This window comes from Sphaeramia orbicularis, chromosome 17 (genome assembly GCF_902148855.1).
Source record: "Sphaeramia orbicularis chromosome 17, fSphaOr1.1, whole genome shotgun sequence".
Lineage (NCBI taxonomy): Eukaryota > Metazoa > Chordata > Actinopteri > Kurtiformes > Apogonidae > Sphaeramia > Sphaeramia orbicularis.
Window position 1 is genome coordinate 5391371 of NC_043973.1, and position 24130 is coordinate 5415500.

At 37.0% G+C, this 24130-nt stretch overlaps 1 protein-coding gene across 3 annotated transcripts; it reads right to left on the minus strand.

Moving 5' to 3' along the window:
- Window positions 1-573: 573 nt before the first annotated feature.
- Window positions 574-23992, minus strand: LOC115436636 (potassium voltage-gated channel subfamily B member 2-like). Of its 3 annotated transcripts, none has more exons than XM_030159534.1 (4): window positions 23764-23992; window positions 21390-21429; window positions 20673-21277; window positions 574-6656 (listed from the first exon to the last, which is right to left on the minus strand). In XM_030159534.1, the coding sequence occupies exons 3-4, from the start codon at window positions 21255-21257 to the stop codon at window positions 4650-4652; spliced, it is 2592 nt and encodes an 863-aa protein (XP_030015394.1). In that variant the 5' UTR covers window positions 21258-21277; window positions 21390-21429; window positions 23764-23992; the 3' UTR covers window positions 574-4649. The 3 variants fall into 3 exon arrangements, with proteins under 3 accessions (XP_030015394.1, XP_030015395.1, XP_030015393.1); XM_030159535.1 differs by having other exon boundaries at window positions 574-5005; window positions 5036-6656; window positions 20673-21429; XM_030159533.1 differs by having other exon boundaries at window positions 20673-21429.
- Window positions 23993-24130: the final 138 nt, after the last annotated feature.

The following is a 24130-nucleotide window of genomic DNA, read 5'->3' on the forward strand; positions in this document are numbered from 1 at the left end:
AAATCTATCAGTTTGACTACACAAAGTGAGAACTTGATGTGCTTGATGTCTTTTAAAAACCTTTTAATACAAAAGCGTTGATGAACCCCTTATTCTGGACTAGACTATTCTAGACTTGGATACACAATATTAATGTCAATTATATAGAAGTCCCGATTTCCATTATAGGGCCTGTATGCCTTTGTGTGTTGAATAACACGTCTACTACCACTTTTTTCCAATGCTTTTATATTTTGTCTCATCCTGCAAGTGAAATTTATATGTTTATCATCACGTCTGATGCATTTGAAGTCTGAATTATTTAACAAATGTAAGACAAAAAGAATGAAATTATTAAAACCTCATTATGAGGGCTTTTTATGGAGCTACTGCTTCTCATCCTAGTACTACTACAACTACTGCTACTACTACAGTTGCTACCACTGCCACTGCTACTTCTCCTTCTCCTACTACTGTTACTACTACTGTTTTTGCTGCTGCTGCTATACAATAATAATGCTGATATAATAATGATAACTGCCTGAAATCACAAACACTGCACTGTATGCATCTCAGGAAAACATAAACGTCAGATTAGGTCACATGAACACATTTATTTGTTTTGCATATGTTAGGTGCCTAATTCATTCACTATCATCATGTTGACATACAATTAATGGATGTGACTATTCTAAGTATAGCTGTTTAAATGATGATGAAACATATAACAAACCACAAAACAATAAAGCAGGCAGTAGAGATAAAAAGCAGATTTCAGTGATTAACTGTACAAAAATATTCCAACACATACAAATTAAGATTCTGTGAACTTTTCAAGTTGGTCACATGAATATATGGTTGTGCAGTGAAGAGCCAAAACAGTGTACAGCCAGGAGTCTCAAGCAGTGACCAACAAGCATGATCTCTACCACAGAGCCACATGTAATGAATCACTTTTGACAGAATTGTGGCATGTGAACAAAATGAAATTTGTTTCATAGCCAAAATATCACATGGACAAAGCAACCTGTGTTAACCTATTTCCAAACAATATCTTCAACTGCTTAAACTATATATCACATATACTAATTTAATAATTAACTTTTGTGCATGGGGAGGCGAGCCCTGGCATTCAACTGACTCCATACTAAAGAAAAACACCAAGAAAACCAGCATGACCTGCCTTAATGCACATCAAAACCTTTCAGTGGGTAGCTGTAGCTCAGGGGTTTTTATGTAAGGAGTGGTTACCTGCATATATCAGAAGGGGAGGAGGACACTAACTGAAATAGTCAGCCAATGGCAGTTTCATGCCAACTGTTGGAGTACTTCCTGTGCATCAAATTGAAGAAAAACAAAATCCACACCACCAAGACAAAGTTTTCTTTTCACTCTGCAAATTTCTCAGTTTAAAAAATTACTCACCCATATTGATGCCAAAAAGTAGGAATTTCAGAGGGTACTCAGTGTGCACTCTCATCAGTAATGATTATTTAGCAATAAGATTTAGGTAAGGATAAGATTTGTGTCTTTATTTCACACTGCTTCCATTAAAAATAACACTGAAGCCAATTAGTGTTTCTCTCATATCAAATGACTATTTGTTACCACTTTGACCTCTTTTTAGGATTTGCTTAGCCAACTAAAGCTAAATGTCAGCAGTTGAATCAATACAGTACTGCTGTTTAAATATACTGAATTGCAAAATCCTGCAGCAGCAAAGTAATCCAAGCTGAGTTGGCTACTATTTAATTGGAGCTGCTGTTTTCCTTTACTGAAATGAAAATTCTGACACTGTGGCACAGTGAGATTGGAATTATAGGCTATGTTGCTGAACAACTACATGACTGACACTGAAGTTGATAAAACCAAGAATCTGTCAGTTTGCATATCAAAATATTATCGCCACTAACAGAAAAAAGAAAGAAAATAAATAAAGAAAAAAATCTGTACATCTGTACAGGTTTTTTTCGCCTTCTCATAAATTGTTTTTTTATGAAAAGGCACCGATAGGTATAAATGACAACAAAAATTGCAATCTAGACAAAGCATGATACATGGAAACAGTCATTTTTTTGTCTGTGAACATGTTGCCCGTCGTGCACATAATTGCATGTGCTTTTACATGTTGGCCGTGCATTACATTTAATACACAGCTGATGAAATTGAAAACTATTCATCAAATACAATTACACAGTTGCTAAGGAGGCATTACTCCAATCAAGTGCTGTGAATTGCCCACCACTTTTCACAATGCAGTCACTTATGCAGAGCAAATCACACAGACACACTCACAGTTTTTATCTTTGTTATAAATAAACATTTTCTGTTGAGTACAGTACTTGCTGTATGGTCAGGAGTCACATGTAGAGGTTGGCTTTTCAGTGGCCTTCAGAAATGTAATCTTTGAAAGAGGCTAGAAGGACAAACCTTTTCCCCATGCCTTGAAAGAATTTTCGTTTTATTACCACTTGTGTCCTATTTTTGAGGTTTTAACCATCATAGTCGATTGTCAATATACCATTGTATCACCAGTAACATGCGGGTACAAACTGAGAACACAGTGACATCATTACAACAAAAAGTCAAGAAACACGAGTCAGAGAGGTTGTAAACAAGCCACTCATTCTCCAGACTTGAGATCAAACCTAGAATGAGTGACTGGTGCTACTCATCCCATCTAATGAAGAGAAACTGTATAAGTATACACCTGCAGTAAATACATTAAGAATGACTTAAAGGTATTACTTTATAAGGCATATCTTCTGGCCTTGTATAGAAGCATTTATTCTGAATGGCCAAATTTGGCAGTGGGCAAGGCCTGCATGATGCAGTGTTACAAAAATTCACTGTTCTCTCCTGGTCGATGTAGTAATCTGTGTAGATCAATTACAGAAAACAGCACATGCCACTTCAGTCTTATAATCTCAGAAGTCCTGTGCATGCTTAAACACATCTTCCAACTCCTTGTTTTCAAAAGCTGCAAAAGTTATCAGCTCAATTCTGTCAAACTGAAGTATGACATCAGACAAGGGTTCAAGAATCGTGAAAAATCCTGACACCCTAGCAAGGACAGGTCCAAGTTTAGGTCCAAGTTTAAACAGGGAGAGCCTTTGTAAACAGTGACAGACCCTTACAGCTGCACTTTTATTTGTCATCTTGTTTTTCACATTTCAGGTTTGCAAAATGTGTCTAGTTATCTGGATGGCTTTTTATTGTTGTTGCTGTTTTGTGTTTCTCAAACTTCTTTTTACTAATGTCACCTTGTTTTCAGATTATAGCAATAATTTGGTTAGTGCTTGTATATTACTGGTAGAAACAAAAAAGAGGACTCAAGTTGGAAGTGGTCAAAATTACAATAAGACACTAAATTCAGATCCACAGTGAAGGTAAGCTTTGGTGCTCCATCATCTCCAACAGTACTTGATAAAGTTTGATGTCCCGAAGGCTGTCTATAAACAATATTAAACAACTGGCAAATACACAATAAATGTTCTTATGCTGATAGCCAGAAAGGATGGTCAATGTAGGCAAGATTTATTTTCATTTTATTCTGACATTTGGTCAGAAATATAAATCCTGGAGGAAGAGCCCCTGAACAGCGTAAAGCAGCAATCCATATGTATTTGATCCTTGACCATGTCCACTTTCCCGGTGAACTTTATATCATCTGTATATGCACATGCACATTCAAGTCTGTGTGTCTTTGTGTGTTTTCTTGAGAGTATTATATCGTCTCCTAAGCTTACATGTAAATTTTTTGCAGGATTTTTTTAAAATGTATTTTAAAAGTTAGTGCACACAGTGATAAGCAACCTATATGATGGTCTGTAAGTCCTTATTCTGAATGTTTTCATCTTCAAGAAACTGCTTTGAGTAAAAAAAATGAAACAAAACAAATCAAAGTGAACATAAAACATAACACATATTGACGAAGCACTGAGACAAATATTGATTTTTCACAATACAGCAAATGCATATGTGCTCTTGGACTGAACAATTCTGAGTCCAAGATGGAGAGGGAAGACTGGAACTTTAAGCCTTCTACTATGTGATTGTATTAGATCATGGTTCTGTTATAACAAGATAATGCCAAAGAGTAAGCAAAACCCGTGATACTGATAAAGACTAATCTTTGATTTTTTTTTTAAGTCTTGTAAAAGTTGCATTTTAAAAAGTCATTTGGGTGATTATAAAAAAATCCACCTTCCTATATAGTAAGCAATAGGAAATTGTAAATTAAAGCTAAGAGCTGTACAACAAAAACTTTTCAGTAAAGTCATAAATATTCATATTCAAACAAGGCTTCATTATTGCTCAGATCTGAGCCCTTTGTGATATAATGTAATCATTTGTCACTGTTCTGCTGGTAGCATAGAATCTCACTGACATGAGACGATGCATATTAAAACCATGCAGATTGCTGGGACTTGCAACAAAGAGAGACAAAGGTCCAAAGGTGTCGAGGGATATGACAGTCATCCCTCAAGAAAAATTGCAACACAAATGTTATAAAACCTTTAGGGTGAATGGGTTTCCAATAGTGTCTGTGTCAGCAAGTGCAGTGGCAACACCAGATTGTTACAGTACATTCTGGGTAACTACTGTCATCCAATCCACCCTCCTTTCTACAGGCTCTTCTTGTTGCGAAATGTCCTTTTGTTTGGGGCTCACATGCTCGTCTCACAGGGAGGTGTCAGGCTTCCCTCCAGATCAATGTGGTTTTCTCTTCTGTCTCCACTGCACCCCGTTCCCTCCCCTGCACCTGCTCCTTCTTCCACTGCCTCCACAGCTTCAAGCTCTTGGGTGCAATTGAGTGGACTGGCTTTAGATGATAGTGGACTACTACCACTGCTTGAGCCAGCAGCAGCCTTTTCCATGTGATTCCTTCCCTGGTGGCTTAAGCCTGTGAGCTGCCCTTCACCTTCTAAGCTCTTGGCTGCTGAGCCCTCACCTCCCCCCTGAGAGTTGCTTGGACTGACAGATTGCTGGGCTGGGGAAGGAGATTGCAGGAATGCCAGTGGAGAAAAAGCCTCCTGCTTTGCAGAGATGGGAGCTGGAGAGAACCGAGCAGCCCTGTCATCTGACGTTAGTTGCACAAGCTTGACTGAGCTAATGGAGGCTGGGGTTGCTACAGGACTCATCACAGCTGTAAGCATGTCATCTTGAGATCCAAGAAAGTCAACCTTGAGGCTTCTCCTCTTCTGAGGGCTGCTATAATCTCGCAAAGTGCTGCAAATGCTGTCATAGGTCACTCCCAAGCTTTCAACATTCTGTGATGTCAAACTCACATCTTCACTTCCACTGCCTTTGGGAACAAACTCATACAGACCCTCTTTGATGATGCTCATTGACTGGATGTTGTCAGGGCCCCGATTCACTTCCATGGTGCTGATTTGACTTAGATCCAAGGGAGGAGGGATACGCTGGTGTCTGGAGCCATTTTGACTCCCTACAGCAGTTGGGAGTACAGAGCTTTTCTCCCCTGAAAAATCACCATCTGACAACTTCTTAACAGCACTGACTTCAGGTGATATTTGCATAGCTTGTGAGGGTGTTAGTGCTTTCATTTCCAACTGCTCCTCTATAATTTTCTCCTGCTGCCCCTGGAGGGTTGTTGTCTTATCATAAGCATCTTCCAGTTGCTTTGTATTAAAGCGTTGAGGTGTACTTTTATTAGACCATGACTTGAGACGATCAGGAGAGCCCTGCTGAACCACTTCCTGGTAATGAGAATGTGTGAATCTGCCAGGACTACCCACTTCTGCATTTGAGTAATGTTTGTGGTAGCTCCAGCGACTGGGTGACAAGTGATTGTCCACTGGACACTTACTGTCTTCTCTCTTTTCAACGAGCACATCTGTGAGCTCCATACTACGTGCAAAAGCATCTTTTACATTAATTGAGATAATGCTACCACTCCGTTTAGCTCTTTCAAGAGCTTCCCTCCTTTTGATAGCTTTTTCTTGTCTCTTCTGTTCTCTGTAGAATTCAGAGAAATTGTTGACAATAATTGGGATGGGTAGAGCAATGACCAACACACCTGCTATGCAGCAGAGCCCTCCTACAATTTTTCCCAGTAGGGTCTGTGGATAGATGTCTCCATAACCAACAGTGGTCATTGTAATAGTAGCCCACCAGAAGGAGGCAGGGATACTGGTAAATTTGGTGGCATCTTCATCTTTCTCAGCAAAGAATACCAAGCTTGAAAAGATCATAATGCCCATTGCTAAGAAGAGGATTAATAAACCCAACTCATTATAGCTTCTTCGTAAAGTAAAGCCCAGAGACTGAAGTCCTGTTGAGTGCCTGGCCAGCTTCAGGATCCTCAGGATCCTCATAATTCGGAAGATCTGCACCACCCGTCTCACGTTCTGGAACTGCATCACACTCTTGTTAGACTCAGTTAGGCATAGGGTCACATAGTAAGGCAATATAGCCAACAAATCAATGATGTTTAGTGGTGCTTTGACAAAATTCCACTTGTTTGGTGCTGAAAGCAGCCGCAGCACATACTCCATTGTGAACCAGGCGATACATACAGCTTCCACATGGGCCAAGCTGGGGTTGTCATTGTACTGGCCAAATTCATCCACAACTTGCAGCTCTGGCAGGGTGTTGAGTGATAGTGAAATAGTGGACATTATGATGAAAAGGATGGAGATCATGGCCAAAATCTGCAAGACAAATGGAAAATTATGGCTTAGTGTGATTGCTCAGTATATGTTTGCATATATCCATATGCTTATCTACAATATAATCTGTCATGTCCTCAAAAAAAAAAAAAAAAAAAAAAAATCTCAGTAACTTTAATGATACCTTAAAATTTTCTCTAGTGCATCTGCAGTTGTTGGTTACTCCTAGGTAAAATATATCAACAAATTGCTGTGAAATTGCTGTTTAGGATTAATATTTGTCTTCTTTTAAAGCCCCAACATGACAACATTTGTGCACAATATTTAAGTTCTAAAGTTTTTTTTTTGTTTTTTTTTTAAATTCTATTCGGTCGGTATTCTATCCACTGCTACTTGTTATGTATCAGATAGCTAAATCCTGTTTCCTGGTTTGGTTTAGTTTTTGCACCAACTCAATAGAAACTATTTTTCACCAAGGACAGCAAACATTCAGTTATGAAAAAAAAAAAAATGTGTTGTTTTTTTTCTTTGTCTAAAATTTTTATTTTTTATTTTTCACAATTACTCTACAGACCTCAGGGGCATTTTTCTCTCTATGTTAACATATATTATCATCACTTACTTTTACATACTTTTTGCATTATATTATTAGTGATATTTGTGAGGTGTCCAAGCTGGGTGACGGAGTTGCAGTATGTACTACAGTCACACTCTCCTCACAGTGGCCCTTGCTAGGACATTTCAGGATAATTGTAATAGGATTGTATTGCTATGTATAGAGAGGATAGAGATAGGTTTGGAGTGGTTACTCATTCTTTCCTCTCTTTCAACAGGAAGAATCAAGTAATGAAAGGACACCCCCCACAATTGAATGACAAAAATGGAAAAAGAAAGAATAGGTATGATATAGCCAATATATAAAAAACCTGTTGACTTTAACAGAGGATGACAAACTACATGTATTTTCACACATTGAAAACCTAAGAAAACAAGTCGTACTAAATCATGCTTTTGTTTCAAAGTCATAGTTCAAGTGCTGGAAATGATTTCTTTCAAATCATATCATAAAGTCATATCATTGTTATTATTGTTGTTGTCACATTGTTTGACAGGTTGACAGCTTCATTTCTTAAACTTTCTAATTACATTTAGATAATCAACATGGTACAGTGTCTTTAAACAATGCTTTGTTCCTTCCATTTTTTAAATTCTTTATGAGGTTTTTTCTGGATATAGTAATGTACTACACAAAAGAAAACATTTAAGGTTCCAAAGGTAATCTCTTAACTAATGTAAAAGAAGCTCTTAATCTGAAAATCTACCACCTGTCCCCTACTTATATATATATATATATATATATATATATATATATATATATATATATATATATATATATATATATATATATATATATATGTATGTATGTATGTATGTATGTTAAATCTTTTTTTAGACATTGTGTTTATTATATATACTGTTTTGAATATTTTTATACAAGATTATGAAGAAATGCCTTCATGTTGTATTAATTTCAGTGTTGAGAATGTGTACATATATGTAAACTGTGTTTTGTTTCTTAAGTGTCTTGCTGTGTCAAAAAATGGGGTGAATACCCCCTAAAAACTGTGATATTTTGGAGTAAGTTGAGACAAATGGAATACATATTACCATTACTTATAACACTTGTATTTAAAGCAATGTTTATATAACGCCTTGAGGAACAAGAAAATAAACTAATGAGGCTCATTCTTGACTTTGTGAGTAGAAATTTGACTAAAATAGTCTTAATTCACATGATTACAAGTGGATATGTATTGCCTCTTAATATCCAGGTTTAACAGTCTGATTTAAGTTTAATACAAAAGTATAATGACACTAAAGCAACCTCCACGACAACTGATGGAGCCTGTGAGGTGAGGATAAAAACTTTAGTTTAGTTTTTGCTCCTTTGAAACAATTTATTGCATATGTAACAACCAGTGTTATAAAAATTGTTAAATTATGAACATAAAACAATAATGGTTATTTAAAATACATATTATACATCCTGTAACCCAAGATACTATGTCACTTAATATATACACATGGGACCAAGAGCAACATTTCACCACTTAATTGTGCTGATATATTGATTCAGTTATTGCTGAGAATCACTAAATAGAAACAATAATAGTCAACTGATACCTAATAGCTGACTCATGTCAAGCTAAATCATTAAAGAACAAAGAATATCATTCATTCATTCATTTTCTGAACCCGCTTTATCCTCACTAGGGTCACGGGGGTCGCTTGGAGCCTATCCCAGCTACATAGGAGCGAAGGCGGGGTACACCCTGGACATTTCGCCAGTTCATCGCAGGGCTGAACAAAGAATATCTATAACCATAATTAATGTTTGTATCAGTATTCCTGTTTCAACAGGGTCTGAATACCAGGGGTATAATCATACGATGGAAATGAATACATTTAGTTTAGCATTTTCACAGTGAGCTGCATATCCATAACTGCATGAGTCTCATTCACTGCATGACTTTGTTTACCAACTAAGATCAGAGGTTCTGGATAAAATTGCAGAATAAGCAAGAATAAGAGAGAAGCTGTGATTAACAGAACAGTGCAGAAAAAAGAACAAGAGACAAGGGAAAGAAAAGGGATGAGGAAACTGATATGCAAACAGTGTGAGGACAAAGGGAGGAAGAGGGCAGGTGTATGTCCACCCTGCAGCGTCTTAATGGCTTAATGGCTGCCAAATGCTGTGACCTTGGCACCCAGGGCAGATTTAAAGCAGTACCGGGAACACACAAGCTGCTTTAGAAGCTGTACGGTGGCAAAAGAATTAATGGAGGATGCACATTTAAGATTCATCTGAACAAAACTTTGTGTCCTAGTAAGTAAGTAATAAGTTTATAACAAAGAAATGATATCAGATCACTCAGTAACAAACACAGACTAAAGCTGAGAAAAGTCCTTTCATCACAGCACCACAGGTCAACTCTTAATACTTTTGTAATTTTCATGAAAATCTAAATAAATACTGATGATTTCTGAGACACTTTTCAACTCATCAATTTAATCCTCCTTTATGAACCATTATAAATGTGTTCAACTAGTAACAAGTAAGGTCATGAAAAGTAGTTTTCTTTCTTGAGTTGCTAGGTTATGTTGATGCCACTGATGTCACTGTCACTGTCACAGGATAATCCAGAGGGCATTACCACTTGTATGTCAACACTCCTAAGGCATCATGGAAAACCACAGTCTGATCCAGACTGCCAGACCTACATCCCAGATAGTAACAGCACTCTGACTCATCATTTAACTTTTGTCATATTTACAAGGTTCTCCTTTTTTAGGAGAGACTAAAAAGGAGACAATACACAAAATTAATTTGATTGATTTTGAAGAAAAAACATTTACTTGAAATGCTTGTATTTCTAAAATATTTTCATTACTAGTATGCACATGTGTCCACAGTTAGCTTTAACACTGTGTCTTCCCGCAAAAATCAAAGTTTGACATAATTACATTATTATTACTGTTTTTAATGACAAGAGCAACCAAAGGACTGGAGGTCTGAATGAGAGAATAGGTATATTCAACACAGAAATGCTCCAATGGTGAATTATAAGTTTAACAATGTAAAGTAATAGAAAGTCATTCTGCACTGGTATAATATGAGGAACTTCTGACTACATTATTCCTGTGAGATTGAAAATGATCGCAAACTAACCCTTGTTCTATTGCCCTTGCTCTATTTATGCTGAGTATAAACCATTAATTATTGGTACACAGGTAGCGAAGAGCCAAGCAACTGATCAAATTGTACATATGATGCAAGTCATGTTGTTCTAATCTGAGCTGTATAAGCAAAAAGAGAGTGATTGTTGCAATATTACTCCTAAAAAAGACACATTTGTTTGAAATACAATTTCTACTCCTTGAACCAAATAAATAAGGAGGAAAATAGGAAGTATCTTCAAAAGATATAGTGCTTGATAGTTTAAGACTTAAGTGCACTTCTACCGCCTGAATCCTTTCTTCTTCACATAAGCAGGAAAATGTGGCTTAACTTTTCCCCAACATTATAAAAGACATCAGGTCATATATTGTTATATTTAGTTTTTGACTGGGACTGAGAGGAGAAGACTACTTTTAATTCCATCCTTTCTTAGCTCCCACAGTTTAAAAAAAAAATTAATATGCTTTTTTGAATAAAATAAATGGGATACAAAGGGGAAATAAGGTGAGATTCTCTGTCCAGTTGCAGAAGTGTTTGAAAAGTATGTGGACATGCTCTGCCTAGCTTTTTTTTTTTTTTTGCTCCTTAGATAAATAAAGACTGGATCGCAAAATTTGAAGTCTGAGGAATGTTTAACAAAAACACTATGAAACTATATGTAAGCATGCTCTCTTTACCCACCAACATAGGGAGACAAAACATGGGAAAAGGTGAGAAAAAAATTACAGAGCTAAGATAATAGTAATTAGTCATCACAAGTGAACAATGACTACAATACTCACACTGAACTACAACTGAAGCAGCTCTACTGTGGATCATTTGCTGTGACGTGTGTCACTGAGACCACCTGTGATCTTTATGATGACTTTTAGTTTAAGAAACAAATTAAAAAAAAAAAAAAAAGCAAGATTCAATAAATCTAATTGTTACAATCCAGGATTTGTAGAAGCAGTTCTTAAGCACCTTAAAGACATGGTAAATTTAAGCTCTCACTCTTTTTGACTCTGAAAAGACAAAGCGTGGTAATAATAGGTTTGTTTTCATGAATTTATTTAATGCATTTGCTTCCAAAAAAGTTTGCAGAATTTTGCAAAAAGATTAGCTTAAGGGGATTTTTACTATTTGTCAGAGAAGAGTAAATGCACAAAAGGAACTGAAAACACCCTTTCCTCTAAATTATGGCTGATTAACTGATTCCCTCACCAAAATATGACAGCTATATAAGAAGAAGCTAATGCCAGTGCATGGTATTCCAATTCAGTGAAAAAACAGATCTGTAAATAGCAACAGGTACATCTGGACTGATGGAGTGACCAAATTATTCCTTTGCTTCATCTAAGACATCACAGCAATTTTAGATTTAAAACAACAGCAAAATGCTTATTTTACTGTCTATGAGAACCATGTATAACATAGCCTGCACCAATAAATGCCGATGACAACACAGTCAGTATTATTGCAAACCAGTATATGGAAACACACATAATTCACACCTTTGTTTGTTTTTGTGTGTTTTCAAACTCTTCAAATGGGCATGACATTTTATGGAAAGACAGCTGTTGACTTTTGACTCTTTTTTTTTTTTTCAAACGGTAAACTGCAGTACTTAAGTGTTTTATTTGATGTCATTAGATAACAATTCCGCAATTACCTTTCAGTATTTTGCAATTCAAGTGATCTGAGATGAAAAAGGAATTCCACTAACTTCTGCAGGCTTTCTTGGCTGCACAAGTATAGGTTGAGTGCATGATTAAATGACTGCTGTGATAACTGATTAATGATCAGATTCAGTCAGTCATGACTGTACTGCTCTATTCCACGGCTCAACCTGTGTACTTTGGAAAACTGTCTTCTTTTTTCTACAGCAATATGAAATGGCATCAGGTCATCTTTCCACCGGACAATCCCCCCTGATTTCAACTCCTGCAGCTTTAATGAACAAAATCCTCCTGCTTTGAGATTCAGAAATGATAAGCAAATTCAAAGGTACATTTTCTATACTATAACAGCTCTCAGTGGGTGGTTTATGCCTAGAACTGAAGTAATATATTTAGAAACATAATACATTTACCCTATTGTTTTTATTATCTTTCTGTCATGAAATTAACTTGATGTGCAATGAAGGGAAAATTTGAGTATATAAAAAATGTACATTACTACATGTGGTAATGCTTATGGTTTATCATACAGGCAAATTTGGCTAAAAGAGTCAGTGCATCAGCAGAGTTCACCAGTGACTTCATATCAAACTGTAACAAAAGAGGAATGCTGCAATACAAACTGTATAATAATTTAAGGAAGCCGCACTGTCTCTGCCCTCGGATCAGTCTCAGTCTCAGAACCAAACAAGAGATTGCATGAATCACTCCCCTTCCTATTTTCATAAAATGATCAAATTTGATTTGATTCAGCATCTCATTGTTTACTCATTCATTCACTCATTTTCCTGAACTGCTTAATCCTCAAGAGGGTCACATGGGTGCTGGAGTCTATCAAAAGCGGGAAAAGACACCTCCAGTTCATTGCAGGGTTGACATATAAAGGCAAACAACAAACCAACCCCCCCATACAGTATATTTTTTTAGACTTACTGATTACCCTCTTAAGGTGCATGTTTTTGTACTGTGGTTAGTTGTTGTGAGGCAACAGTGCTCACCACTGTACCACTGTGACACAAATTTAGGAGTAAGAAGTGCAAAGAAGAAGCTTTGAAACTAAATTCACTGTGGGGGCTGCACCTATACCATGCCACAAACACTGCTCACTGTATCTTTCACTGAGTTAGATCAAACATATAGGCAGAAAACACTTCAGGAGTCTGGGTCTGCTCGAGGTTTCTGCCTGTTAAAGGGAAGTTTTTCCTCGCCACTGTCACCAGTCATAAGGGTTTGCTCCAGGAGGATTCTGTTGGGTTTCTGTAAATTGGCTTAAAATTTGATTTGATTTGATCTATCTCCCCTTTATGTGAAGCACTTTGTAACATGTTGTTTTAAAAAGTGCTATATAAATAAAGCTTTACTTACTTACTTACTTACTGTGCAAAGTTTGTAGAGCTATATGTACTGTATATCATTGCTAAATTCTAATCATCTTATAAAAAAATCATGCTGCTGCTTTACATAACCCCTGTCGAGAGGCATCACTTATGGATATCTCTGGTTTAGCCTACATGTGTCTTTCTCATTTCCTGTGTTATGTTAGCTTCTAGTACTTTGTGAGTCATTTCTGAAACTGTTGCTGCCAACTTCAACAGGACTTCCGGGGAGGAGAGGGATTTGATTTATCCTCCTGAGACCCAGGAAATATCAGCAAAGAACAAGCTTTTTTTGTTTTTTTTATTAAATAAGTGCCTATATTGGAAATGTCATGATGCAACAGTTTTTTCAGTTGCAGTTTTTAAAATTTTTACGGAATGTCCTTTGTGGTGGACAGTTTTCTTTTTTTTTTTTTGTATAAAGTCGTGAAACTCTTGTCCACAAATGTGGACAGAAAACCCATAGCTGGGTCTCAAGAGGTTAAAAAATGCAAGACTTTTTCAGTGGTAAATTTTTTTAAACATGTTTTGTAATGAGAATCATAATTCTATATGTACATCCATGCATCAACAGTGTCAGCAGCAAAAATGTCACTAAAAACAAACAAACAGACAACAACTGCCGAAGCCAAGGAGATGGTCTTGCAGCTCATGAGCTGCAGTACACCCATCCACACTATGAACAGTCTGACATTAAGAGTTACGGCCATTAGGAGCAGAGCTTTGCTATAGACAGCAATCCACTCTTCAGCAGCTTGTTTGAATTAATGCATCACGTATTGGAAAGCTACAGAACATTAGTGAGTAGACACAATTCTGCTTTCCACCATAGAACAACAAGGCCAATAAACTACTAACCAATGAGAATCAAAGCTTGCTGTAAATATTCAGTTTTACAATAGACAATGTGATAGAAACAGTACACAACCCACATCACCTAACAGTACCTTAAAAACTCTTTTGCAAATCTACAATAGTGAATTTGAAATCAAGTGTAATGTGATTGACCAGTTTAAGAATTAAGGCCATTTTAAACCCTTATCACTCGTTACACTTTTTACTGTACATGAAATTGAACCCAAATACTTGGTTCAAAATGCACTTCAAAACACAATATATTTCAGCCAAAAGTGACTCATGCTGTCTTCAGATTAATGTGTCACTCAACACATTACAGAATAAATATGTTTTCCCCTTTGTTTCTGTCTGTCGGTGTGGTGTTGTATTTGAAAAGAAAAAGAAAAAAATCAGGCAGCTCTTGCAGGCTACAGAGTGTAATGTATATTGTGTCACAGTACCTATATAATACACAAAAATATCTACTACTACATCTGTGTGTCCTAAATCAAGGCACATTTTAATGTAAATACAGCCATTTCTGTAATAATGATAAAAAAGCTGTAAAGGGGAAAAAAAAAAAGTTATGGTATAGTACATTTCATTTGTCAAAATGTAGCCTATTTCCACTGATGGATATTGTGTTCAGTTTTGAAGTGGACTGTAATGAACACTTGTTTTGTATTCTCATTTTAATATTTTTCTATTACGTCATTTTCATCTTTTTTGCCTTGTTTTGTTGGGACATTACTTTTGTTTTCCTACATCTCTTATATCAATTTTATCTGGTTCGGTCTTTTGCATTGTTTTTTCATTGTTTTTGTCATGTTTGTTTGTCATGTATATAATAATTTTACTTGTGGATTTTTGGATTTGTTTATTTTCTACTATCATGTAAACTATTTGCTGTAATAGCTATAACAGTAACTTATCTGATGTAAGCAGATGTTTTAAGAAAGGGGAAGGTATTATAAGTTTTCTTCATCCTGCTCCTTTCCAATCACTCGGATTGGAATGAATAAATAAATGAAATAATAAAAATGAGATATTTTACATCTCCTAATGTCTCCTCTGTCATTTTCATTTTGTTTTTTTACATTGTCCTGTTTATGCTTTTTTTGTTTTCATGTTTTCTATACTTTAAACAGTTTTCTTTTTGTTGTATCTTTTACAATGCTTTCATCTCATTTTATTTTGTATCTGTTATGAATAATTTATGACTAAATAACTTGGTGTCTTCCACTTTCAGTCAGGACCAAAGCCACACTTCAGCAAACAATGATTTGACATTTAACATAATGATTATCAGTACCTCTAATAATAACAATTTTGGCCATATAACTCAACCCTGATTGAAATCCTCTGGTAGAAGCCTGATAGTGGAACTTAAGATTTTCAACAGACTGATGAAGACTGTCTAGAACTCTCAGTGTACATACATTTTCAAACACTACAGAATGAATGGCCTTCAGACCTGGCCATGCTGTAACCATAAAATGTAATGTAATGTAATTTAACTGTGCAGTAAAATGTTGAAATTAGTCAAGTGTGACTGATTGAGCTGGGAATCACAGTGGAATAGCACAAACACACCTGAGGTCCTTCAAGGATGTTTCCATGGGAAAATGTAGAGATAATATATTCAACAACAAGCTGGTAAAACTAATTCTTAAGAAAAAAGCATTGAATGCCTGTTTTAGGGAGGATATTGTCCTTCTGAGAACAACTTCTGCCTAGAGCTTCTTGAACAGTTTTGACAGTATCCAGAACAAACCAGAATTTGAGTCTCTCCTTCTGCAGCTCTCTCTTCTCTGTCCTAAGAGTTGCTAAATATAAAGAGGTACAACATTGGATTTTGTGCTGTTTGGAAAATTGAAAAACATCACAGTTGGGAGAGGGAGGTGCTGCTGCTTCTGTGACAAGCCACACAGTCTGTGGTAAAGACGCTGCTGACAGAGTCTTGTCAGTGACTGGTAACATTTGTCAATTTCTACATTTTCATCCCCCTCTCTGAAATGATTTGTGATTGGCCAAAACCTTCCATCAAAGGCTCATTTTTCTTCAGTATGAAGACAGAGCCAAGAAGAGATACAGAAATCTAATTTCCTTCAAAGGCCTCTTTAATTACAATATGCTGAAAGGTTTATTTATGATCAATGACGCCGACAAATGTTGCCCCTGATGCTTTAACCTCTTAAGACCCAGGACATGTCAGTATGAGCTTTTTTGTTTTTTATTAAATAAGTCCCTATATTGGAAACATCATGATGCAACAGTTTTTTCAGATGTAGTTTTTTAAATTTTTATGGAATGTCCTTCGTGGTGGACAGTTTTCTTTTTTTTTTTTTTTTTTTGTATAAAGTTGTGAAACTCTTGTCCACAAATGTGGACAGTGGGTCTTAGGAGGTTAAATAAACCTCATACAATAAAGATTTATGTGTATATGGTGTTTAGTATTATTTTCACATTTCAGAAGACCCAAACCTTATTGATTTTTTAAGATATTTGAAACATTTTTAAACACATAGCTTGAAGATTGGCCATTGTTTGTGTTTGGATATGGTACATCCCCTGTTGATCTTGGGAAATGTGATGTGATGGCTGACAATTGCTCTGCTGTTTTATCCTCCTGCCCTCCCTTATGCAGGTCAGACGGTGGACAGAACAGACTATCTAACTTACTGTTGGCAGCACAGTTAGTCTATTTGCAGCGGCAGCAACACTGGTAAAAGCTCCAAAGGAGATTAAGCTATACTCCTAGGTCATACTGTGTGTGCATGCACATATCTGTACACTTATCCTGCAACTAAACAGGTGAACATGCATGAAGGAGTCAGTGAGTTTCTTTCAGGTTCTTGTGTGTTTATATCTGTGTGTGGGTTTGTGATCTGCCATCTTTGATAAGAAAAAAAAAAAAAAACAGTTCGCCAGAGCCAAAAACAAAAAGATTACACTGATTATGTAAAGTGTATGAAACTAATCTCTATTATTGGGACATTTAATACTCATATTATCCAATAAAAGTAACAACTGCTTTGGATACTTGTCCATCTGGACTGCGAACCACCGTCTGAGGTCCATGTTATTTAAATGGCCAGTTAATGCTTCCGCTGTAATGAGTTATATAGCACTGTTGGGTCATGTCACCAGGAGGAGACTTTCCTATTGGCTCAAATTGAGCTGCATCACTGTGGCTGCAGGGTGACACATGGCTGGTATCAGTGCAGAGTGGCCTAAGCAGCTTCTCTCCTGCTGACACTATGGTTCTCATTGTTGTCACATGGACTTCTAAAGGCCAGTGCTGTTGTATTTATAGAATAATATCTTAGGTGTTAGGACTAACATTAAATATCTGAAGATAGATTTTTTCAGGAAAAATATTAAAGCAAGTAGGATTTGTTTGCAAAACTGTATGCATGCTTTTTACTGTTGTACTACAAGGACACAGGTGTTCAGTATGTGAGAGAAAAAATAATGACATTCCAATTATAGAGCCTTGTGCTGCATACACTCCTCTGTCAGATTTTGGAAGTATTCTACTACTGCCCAAAACCATCACTAAAATAAAATTCCCTAAAAAACAATAAAAGAACAGTAATGATATCCAGGGCACTAAACTGATCTCTTTTAATATTTCAGTGCATTGTAATTTTTTCCATCACTGGGCAAATATTCTGTAACTACCTTTCAACATGTCGCAATTCAGTTGAAATAGACCCTTCTCCAGACTGTATTGTTGAGAACTGACTCCCTGACACATGATTTTGGCCAATTTTGGGTGTTTTGAATTAGGGAGAGGGTTAAATAAAAGCTTCAATTACCCATCACTGTGATGATTCAAACCTGAGTCTACTGCTGTGCTTCATTTCTCCTCAGAGAACAAGCATGACTGCACTCCTGTTTTAACTTCATTTTTTCACATCTGCATGAAACAATCAAGCTGAGGACCTGTCCATTATTGTTGATGACATCTGTTTGGATCAAGAAGACGGAGCTGCAAGAGGTGAGTGAGTATTTTCAATTTCTACTGTTTTTCCCCTGATTTATGGTTCCAGCACGTTAAAACATAAAATTTCATAGTTTTCACTGTGACACGCACAGATATGAAAATTACATTTAAAACATGATGATTTAATATTTGTGCTTTATCAGAAAAACAGATTTTGTGTTTATGTTATACCTTATAGGAGATATAAGATAAAATAATAAAACAGTAAGATAATAAAAGGTACCTAAGTGGTTGGGTAAAGGTACTGAATTATTTTGCACTTGTCTGTGTTTGTATTACATTTTGTCAAAACTATATAAAAAAAATTTGGATGGAAAAAAAAATGTCATGTACAACAGGACACCCAAAAATATTACCAATTGGCAATATACCTATCACCAGCAAGAACCCAACACTGGCAATGAACATGATAAAATCATACAAACCATAAACCAATAGAGACTAAGAGTCTCCTCTCCTTTCCTCTCCTCTCTCCTATTTTATTCCCTATACAAAGAAAGGAGGACTTGCTTGCAGTTGTCTGTTTAGTACTAACAAACAGATGTCACCAACAATAATGGACAGGTCCTCAGCTAGATTGTTGTTTAATGAGCGGCATATCTGCCAGCAAAAAAATTTTTCAGTTGTTGATTTTCTAAGGCAATGCTGTTGGTACTCATGGGAAATCCTCTTCACACACACAAATCCAGACATCTAACATTCACATACTGAGTCACACAAACCATGACAAATGAATTTAATGAATTTAATTTGCAGTAAAGTATGTTACTGTAACAAGCAACCACCCCTCATCATTTACATTTGATTTGGTTTTAGCAGAAGAAAACTGAAGTATTTTATAGCTTAATTTGTGTGATTAATCTGTAATTCTGTGAATCTGTAATTTTGTAAACTTCTGACAATATAAAATGGATAATGGGGTGGATCAAAATGCTAGAGACCAGCTCAGAAAAAATACTAATGATGAATCAGAATTTCTTGCTGGCTGTTTGTCTGTTGTCTTGACAATTGATGAGCTATGAAGGATGATAAGGGTTACGTGTTGTTATGGAAGATGCTCTGTTTCCTTCAGACATTTAGACATAAGCCAATCACACCTGCAAAAATCTGCTAAAAGACTCAAAAACATGATGTGAGAACAAGTGTGAGAAAAGAACAACACCCCAATCAATGGTCCAATCCAGAAAAATCTAGCCTGAAAATAGAGGAATACAAGCTAATTAGTTCATCCTCCTGCTTCCATCCTTAGTACTTACAGTGCAGTTGAAGGAGGACTATGGTCCTAATAGCTCTGAGAATGATACTGAGAGTAAGAGAAGAGTAAATGATGCATTGATGACATGCAACAAATATAATATTTACTGTAAAACAATTTCATGCTAAAATGCCAAATAAATGTAATAGGAAAATATTTTAGTGTGCAGTCAGTTTATATATTGTTGGTAGTATTTTACTTCTTCATGTACTAGCAGGCTGCACATTTTTTCACAAAAGAAGAGGTCCTGTATCTCTGAACAGCTCCCCTTCATTCTGGGATATAAGAAAATCACTGGAGAAGGTACAAAAGCTAATCAAATGTTTTTACTACAAACGTCCAAAAATTTACACAGTAAATTTATACAGTAAGAAAACCTGTCTCAAGTGATACCAGATTCTCCTACTGTATGAACTTACTGTACATTCAGAAACAATATTAAATCAAACAGAACACTACAATTAAACACAACTAAACAAAATACAAGCTAGTGACCTATTTTAGATCATAAAATAACTGTCATGTTATAATCATTTTCTTTTGTCTTTAGAGTGTATTTTGTTAATTTTGTTACAATGTTTACATGGCCATCTAAAACATATTTTAGAGTATTCTGTTTTCCATAATTTAACAAATGCATATTTTGATGTTGAAGAAAGATTTTACCATTACATGTGTTTTGTTTTCCACCTCACACTGGTAATAAAATTCTGCTATTTGGTGTTTGCCATGATTTTAACATAAAGAAGGGTTTAAAAACCACAAATAACCCCATCTGGTGACTTCAACTTTCACACAGGACCAAAAATAGACAAAAGAATTGATGATTCAAAATGTATTGTGATTATCATCATATATGAAATTGTAGAGTAGTATTTTTGGACACATGGCACAATCCTAATACCAGCATCCTGTGACTTTACCAAATCAATCTTTCATGCTAAGCATAAATGGATGTCGTTTTTCTTGTCTACATGCATGATAGAGTAAGTAATTACATATTTCACGTCTGTAACACTCAAAAGACTACCAACGGTAATCGTGTCTTGGTTGCTTAGAAATTTAAGAAAATTATTTTAAACAGCTACTTCAGTGGTATCCCTTTCTGTGAATCCTGTCTTCTGAACACTATTGCAAAAAATATTGATCCTTGAAAGTTGGTGAAGAGTGCGTGCAGCTATTACCTTCGCAGCCACAGATGAGCTGGGTTTTTCCAGCAGATCCCAGAGCTTCTGCCTCTTGTCAGGACAGCAGCCGAGGTCTTCCTCCTCCCCTTCTTTCTCTCTTAGTGTCTCTGCCTCCCTCCTGAGCTCCTCATTCATCTGTTCTTTCTTCTGATGATACCTCGCCTGGCAGCACGACTCCAGGTAGATCTCATCAATGCCCCAGTAGTCCAGCTCCTGTCCAAAAGACAGGGCACACATTTCCTCCATCATGTGCAGCTTTCCTGTTCGGTAGAAGTTCAGGATTGAGGAAAAGGCCACTGGGTGCCGATCGAAGAAGTATTCATTCTCATTGAGGCTGTAGTCGTCACAGATCTCCAGAAGTGACTCGTGGGTGTTGCAGTCTCGTAGCCTTCCCAGGCGGGTTCTGGGAAGCCTGTCCAGTGTTCTCCACAGGACCTCATGTGTGAGACCTCCAACATTAAGACGCACCCGCCGGGACCGGGCCTTGATACGGATGATGTCGATGGGCTCAGGGGGGAGTACAGGAGCTGCTGCAGGTCGGGGGGCAGCTTTTGGTGTGCTGAAGTTCACCCTGTCTGACATGTCTGCTGTGTGCTGTTGACCTAGAGTCACAATCACAGATTACACTGGTGTATGTGGGTGTTTGTGATAAAATAATGATAGTGGTGGGCAGAGTGGGTTAGGGTTTAGTTTAACCAGGCCCACCAAGCTCACCTGGCTGTTTCAAACTATGGTTGGTCTGTTAGATCCATGGCTGAAAAACAAAGCAAAACATAAACAACACAGACATGTTAGACAAATATGGCAACAGACTTTAACTACAAGTATTGTTATACAAGCCCACAGATATGACGTACTAAAAACTGCAAGTCCTAGAATGTCCACTTGAGGCTGGCCCCAAAAGTAACTCAAGCCCCATAGCCCCACATGTTAAAATGCCCACCTTTAGAACATACTAACAGCCAAGCAAAAAAGGTTCCTGTAGGTTACTTCCCCATTCCTGACGACTGTATTGGAGTGAATTTATATGTAATTCAGCTTTTTGCCCTGTATGCTGCTCTTAATGATAGGTTGACTTCTGCATGTGATGAACGAAGTACACTGACAGGATGATCTTCCATTGACACTTCTTTATTGAACAGCGCTGAGAGAAGGCAGCATAGTTTCTCTCCGAGTACATTGCATTCTCTTGTATTTCTAATCTTTCGATACCCCCACATCTGGAACTTATTTCTATTATACCTGATATTCTCACCCATATTCTGCTAGCATATTTCTCCTTACATCAACATTGGTATATTTCCCATTTGGCTAACTAGAGTATAGAATATCCCGTTCCTACGGCCAGTCTGTCACGTCCAGTTGTCATAACCACCTTACACTTAGCATTAATTTGTACTGAATTATGTACCAGTTAACTTGTTAATTAGGCTAGGTGGCTAGGCTAACAGTAATTAGTGTATCTTTATACATTATGCAAAACTGGTGTTACTGTTTACAAACAAAATTATACTGAAACATTTATCAAATAGCTGAAATGATTTGATGGCGTTTAACATGACAGTGTAAATAGAAGTGATCAGTGTTTTCCGTAGATTAGCATTAGCTTGATGAGGGTCAACCCTTTAGCCTCCCAAGCTCCTCCCAAATGCAGTCATTTCTGTTTTTAAAAAAAACAAAGACCAAACAAACAAATGGCACCAGACACAGTATCAGACTTGAGGCTTCAAAGTGGCACAAAATGCTGTAAATTCACCAAGACCCATAAGAGGTTTGAAAGGCTCCACAAATTACATGTGGAGATTAACCCACCAACTCCACAATCAAGCTTTTATGCCAATTGAGCTGTAGCTGCTGTTGCCTCATGCAATGTGTGATGTGTACAGTTTTTGGGCCTTAAAATCAGTATTGTTTCAGAGACCTTGAGGCCCCTGGAGAAGTGGGTACCTTGGCTGTCACATGCTTGTGACTTTGATAGTGAAGCCTATGAACTGCTAAGAGTTTGACATACTGAAGTGCTTTCTCATAGAGGCCCACTGTACTACAACTGAAGTATTTCAGTTGCAATATGATATACTGTTCTACATAGATGTTTAAGCAAATAGTCTTTAAGTAAAACTGAAATCAAATCAAATCAATGGAATATTCTTTCTTGTGTCCTGAACACTGATTGGAAGAACAGTAAGTGAGAGGTCAAGAGACACCTTGGGGCCAGTTTTACTTCTCTGATCCCACTGTACACTTAGAGTGAATTATTTCAGTTCAGTCTGATACAGACACAGCACAGAGATTTACACAAAATCAAAATAATAAGTATTTAGTACATCCTAATCCACTCAAATTGTATGTCTATTTTAATCCACTCCAACAGAATGAATGAAATCTAAATTCCACCTTTTTCTTGGAAGCTTTTTGCCTATTGCACTATAAAGGCTTAGGTTAGAAGTCCTCTGACTGCTGGACCTTTATCTGATTGTGTAATGGAGTTCCACAAATCCCAGTAGTGGTATTAGGCTTCGTCTCCCCTAGCTCAAGTCTGCCTTAATTATAGACTGTCTATCTTCTCATGGGACACTCATAGGACATACGTCTACGTCACACATCAACCTGCTACGTCACAGACACATAAATAGAGATGGGCCTTTTTGAGTATCCCCAGTCCAAATAGTAATAATAACGACATTAATCTAATCATTACATATTGTGTTAAGGAGGACTTTGTTGCAGTCATTCTAATTCTACTGGGTACTAACAGGTCAAAGGGGAAACTGATTATTTTTCACCAATCCCAACAAAACCAAATTACGTTTAAAGAAAACCAGAGACAGCATATAGTGAAGCATATAGGTAAAATCCAGAATTAAAGGCTAAAGTGAGAACGTACTTTTCTAAATCGTTATTAAGAGATTAAGACAAACCGGGCTTAACCCATGCATCAGTGTCCATTAAGTGTACAAAGTAGTTACAAAGTACAGCACAATCAAGTTTTGTATTGCTTTTTATGTGCTTCATTCAGCAATCGTATCGCATCCTGTTTATTTTAAAATTATGAGCATCTGTCAAGAAAGCGAAAGGCTGTATCGCATACCTGTATGGAATCTGCTGCTATTTCCCAGGAGGTCCCACCATAGCACCCACTTATCCGCGCTACTTCGCCTTCGTTCCAGCCGCTAAATCATGAAGCATGAAGCAGTCAGAGGCTCCAGAGACCTGCGTCTGCATCAGAAAACAAGCAGTCACACAGAAGAAACAGAGGAAGGAAAAACGGCTGGCCCGGCAAGCTACCGGACCTGGGATGATAGAGACAGGAGAGAGAGAGCGAGAAAGCGGGGGTGGGGGTGGGGGTGATGGGGTAATTGGATTGAGACATTCAGTACGAAGGACAGCTCAACGGCTAAACTCTTAAACTCCAGCTCCTCCAACTTCTGCGGCGGAGCTCAAACGACGCCAGTTTC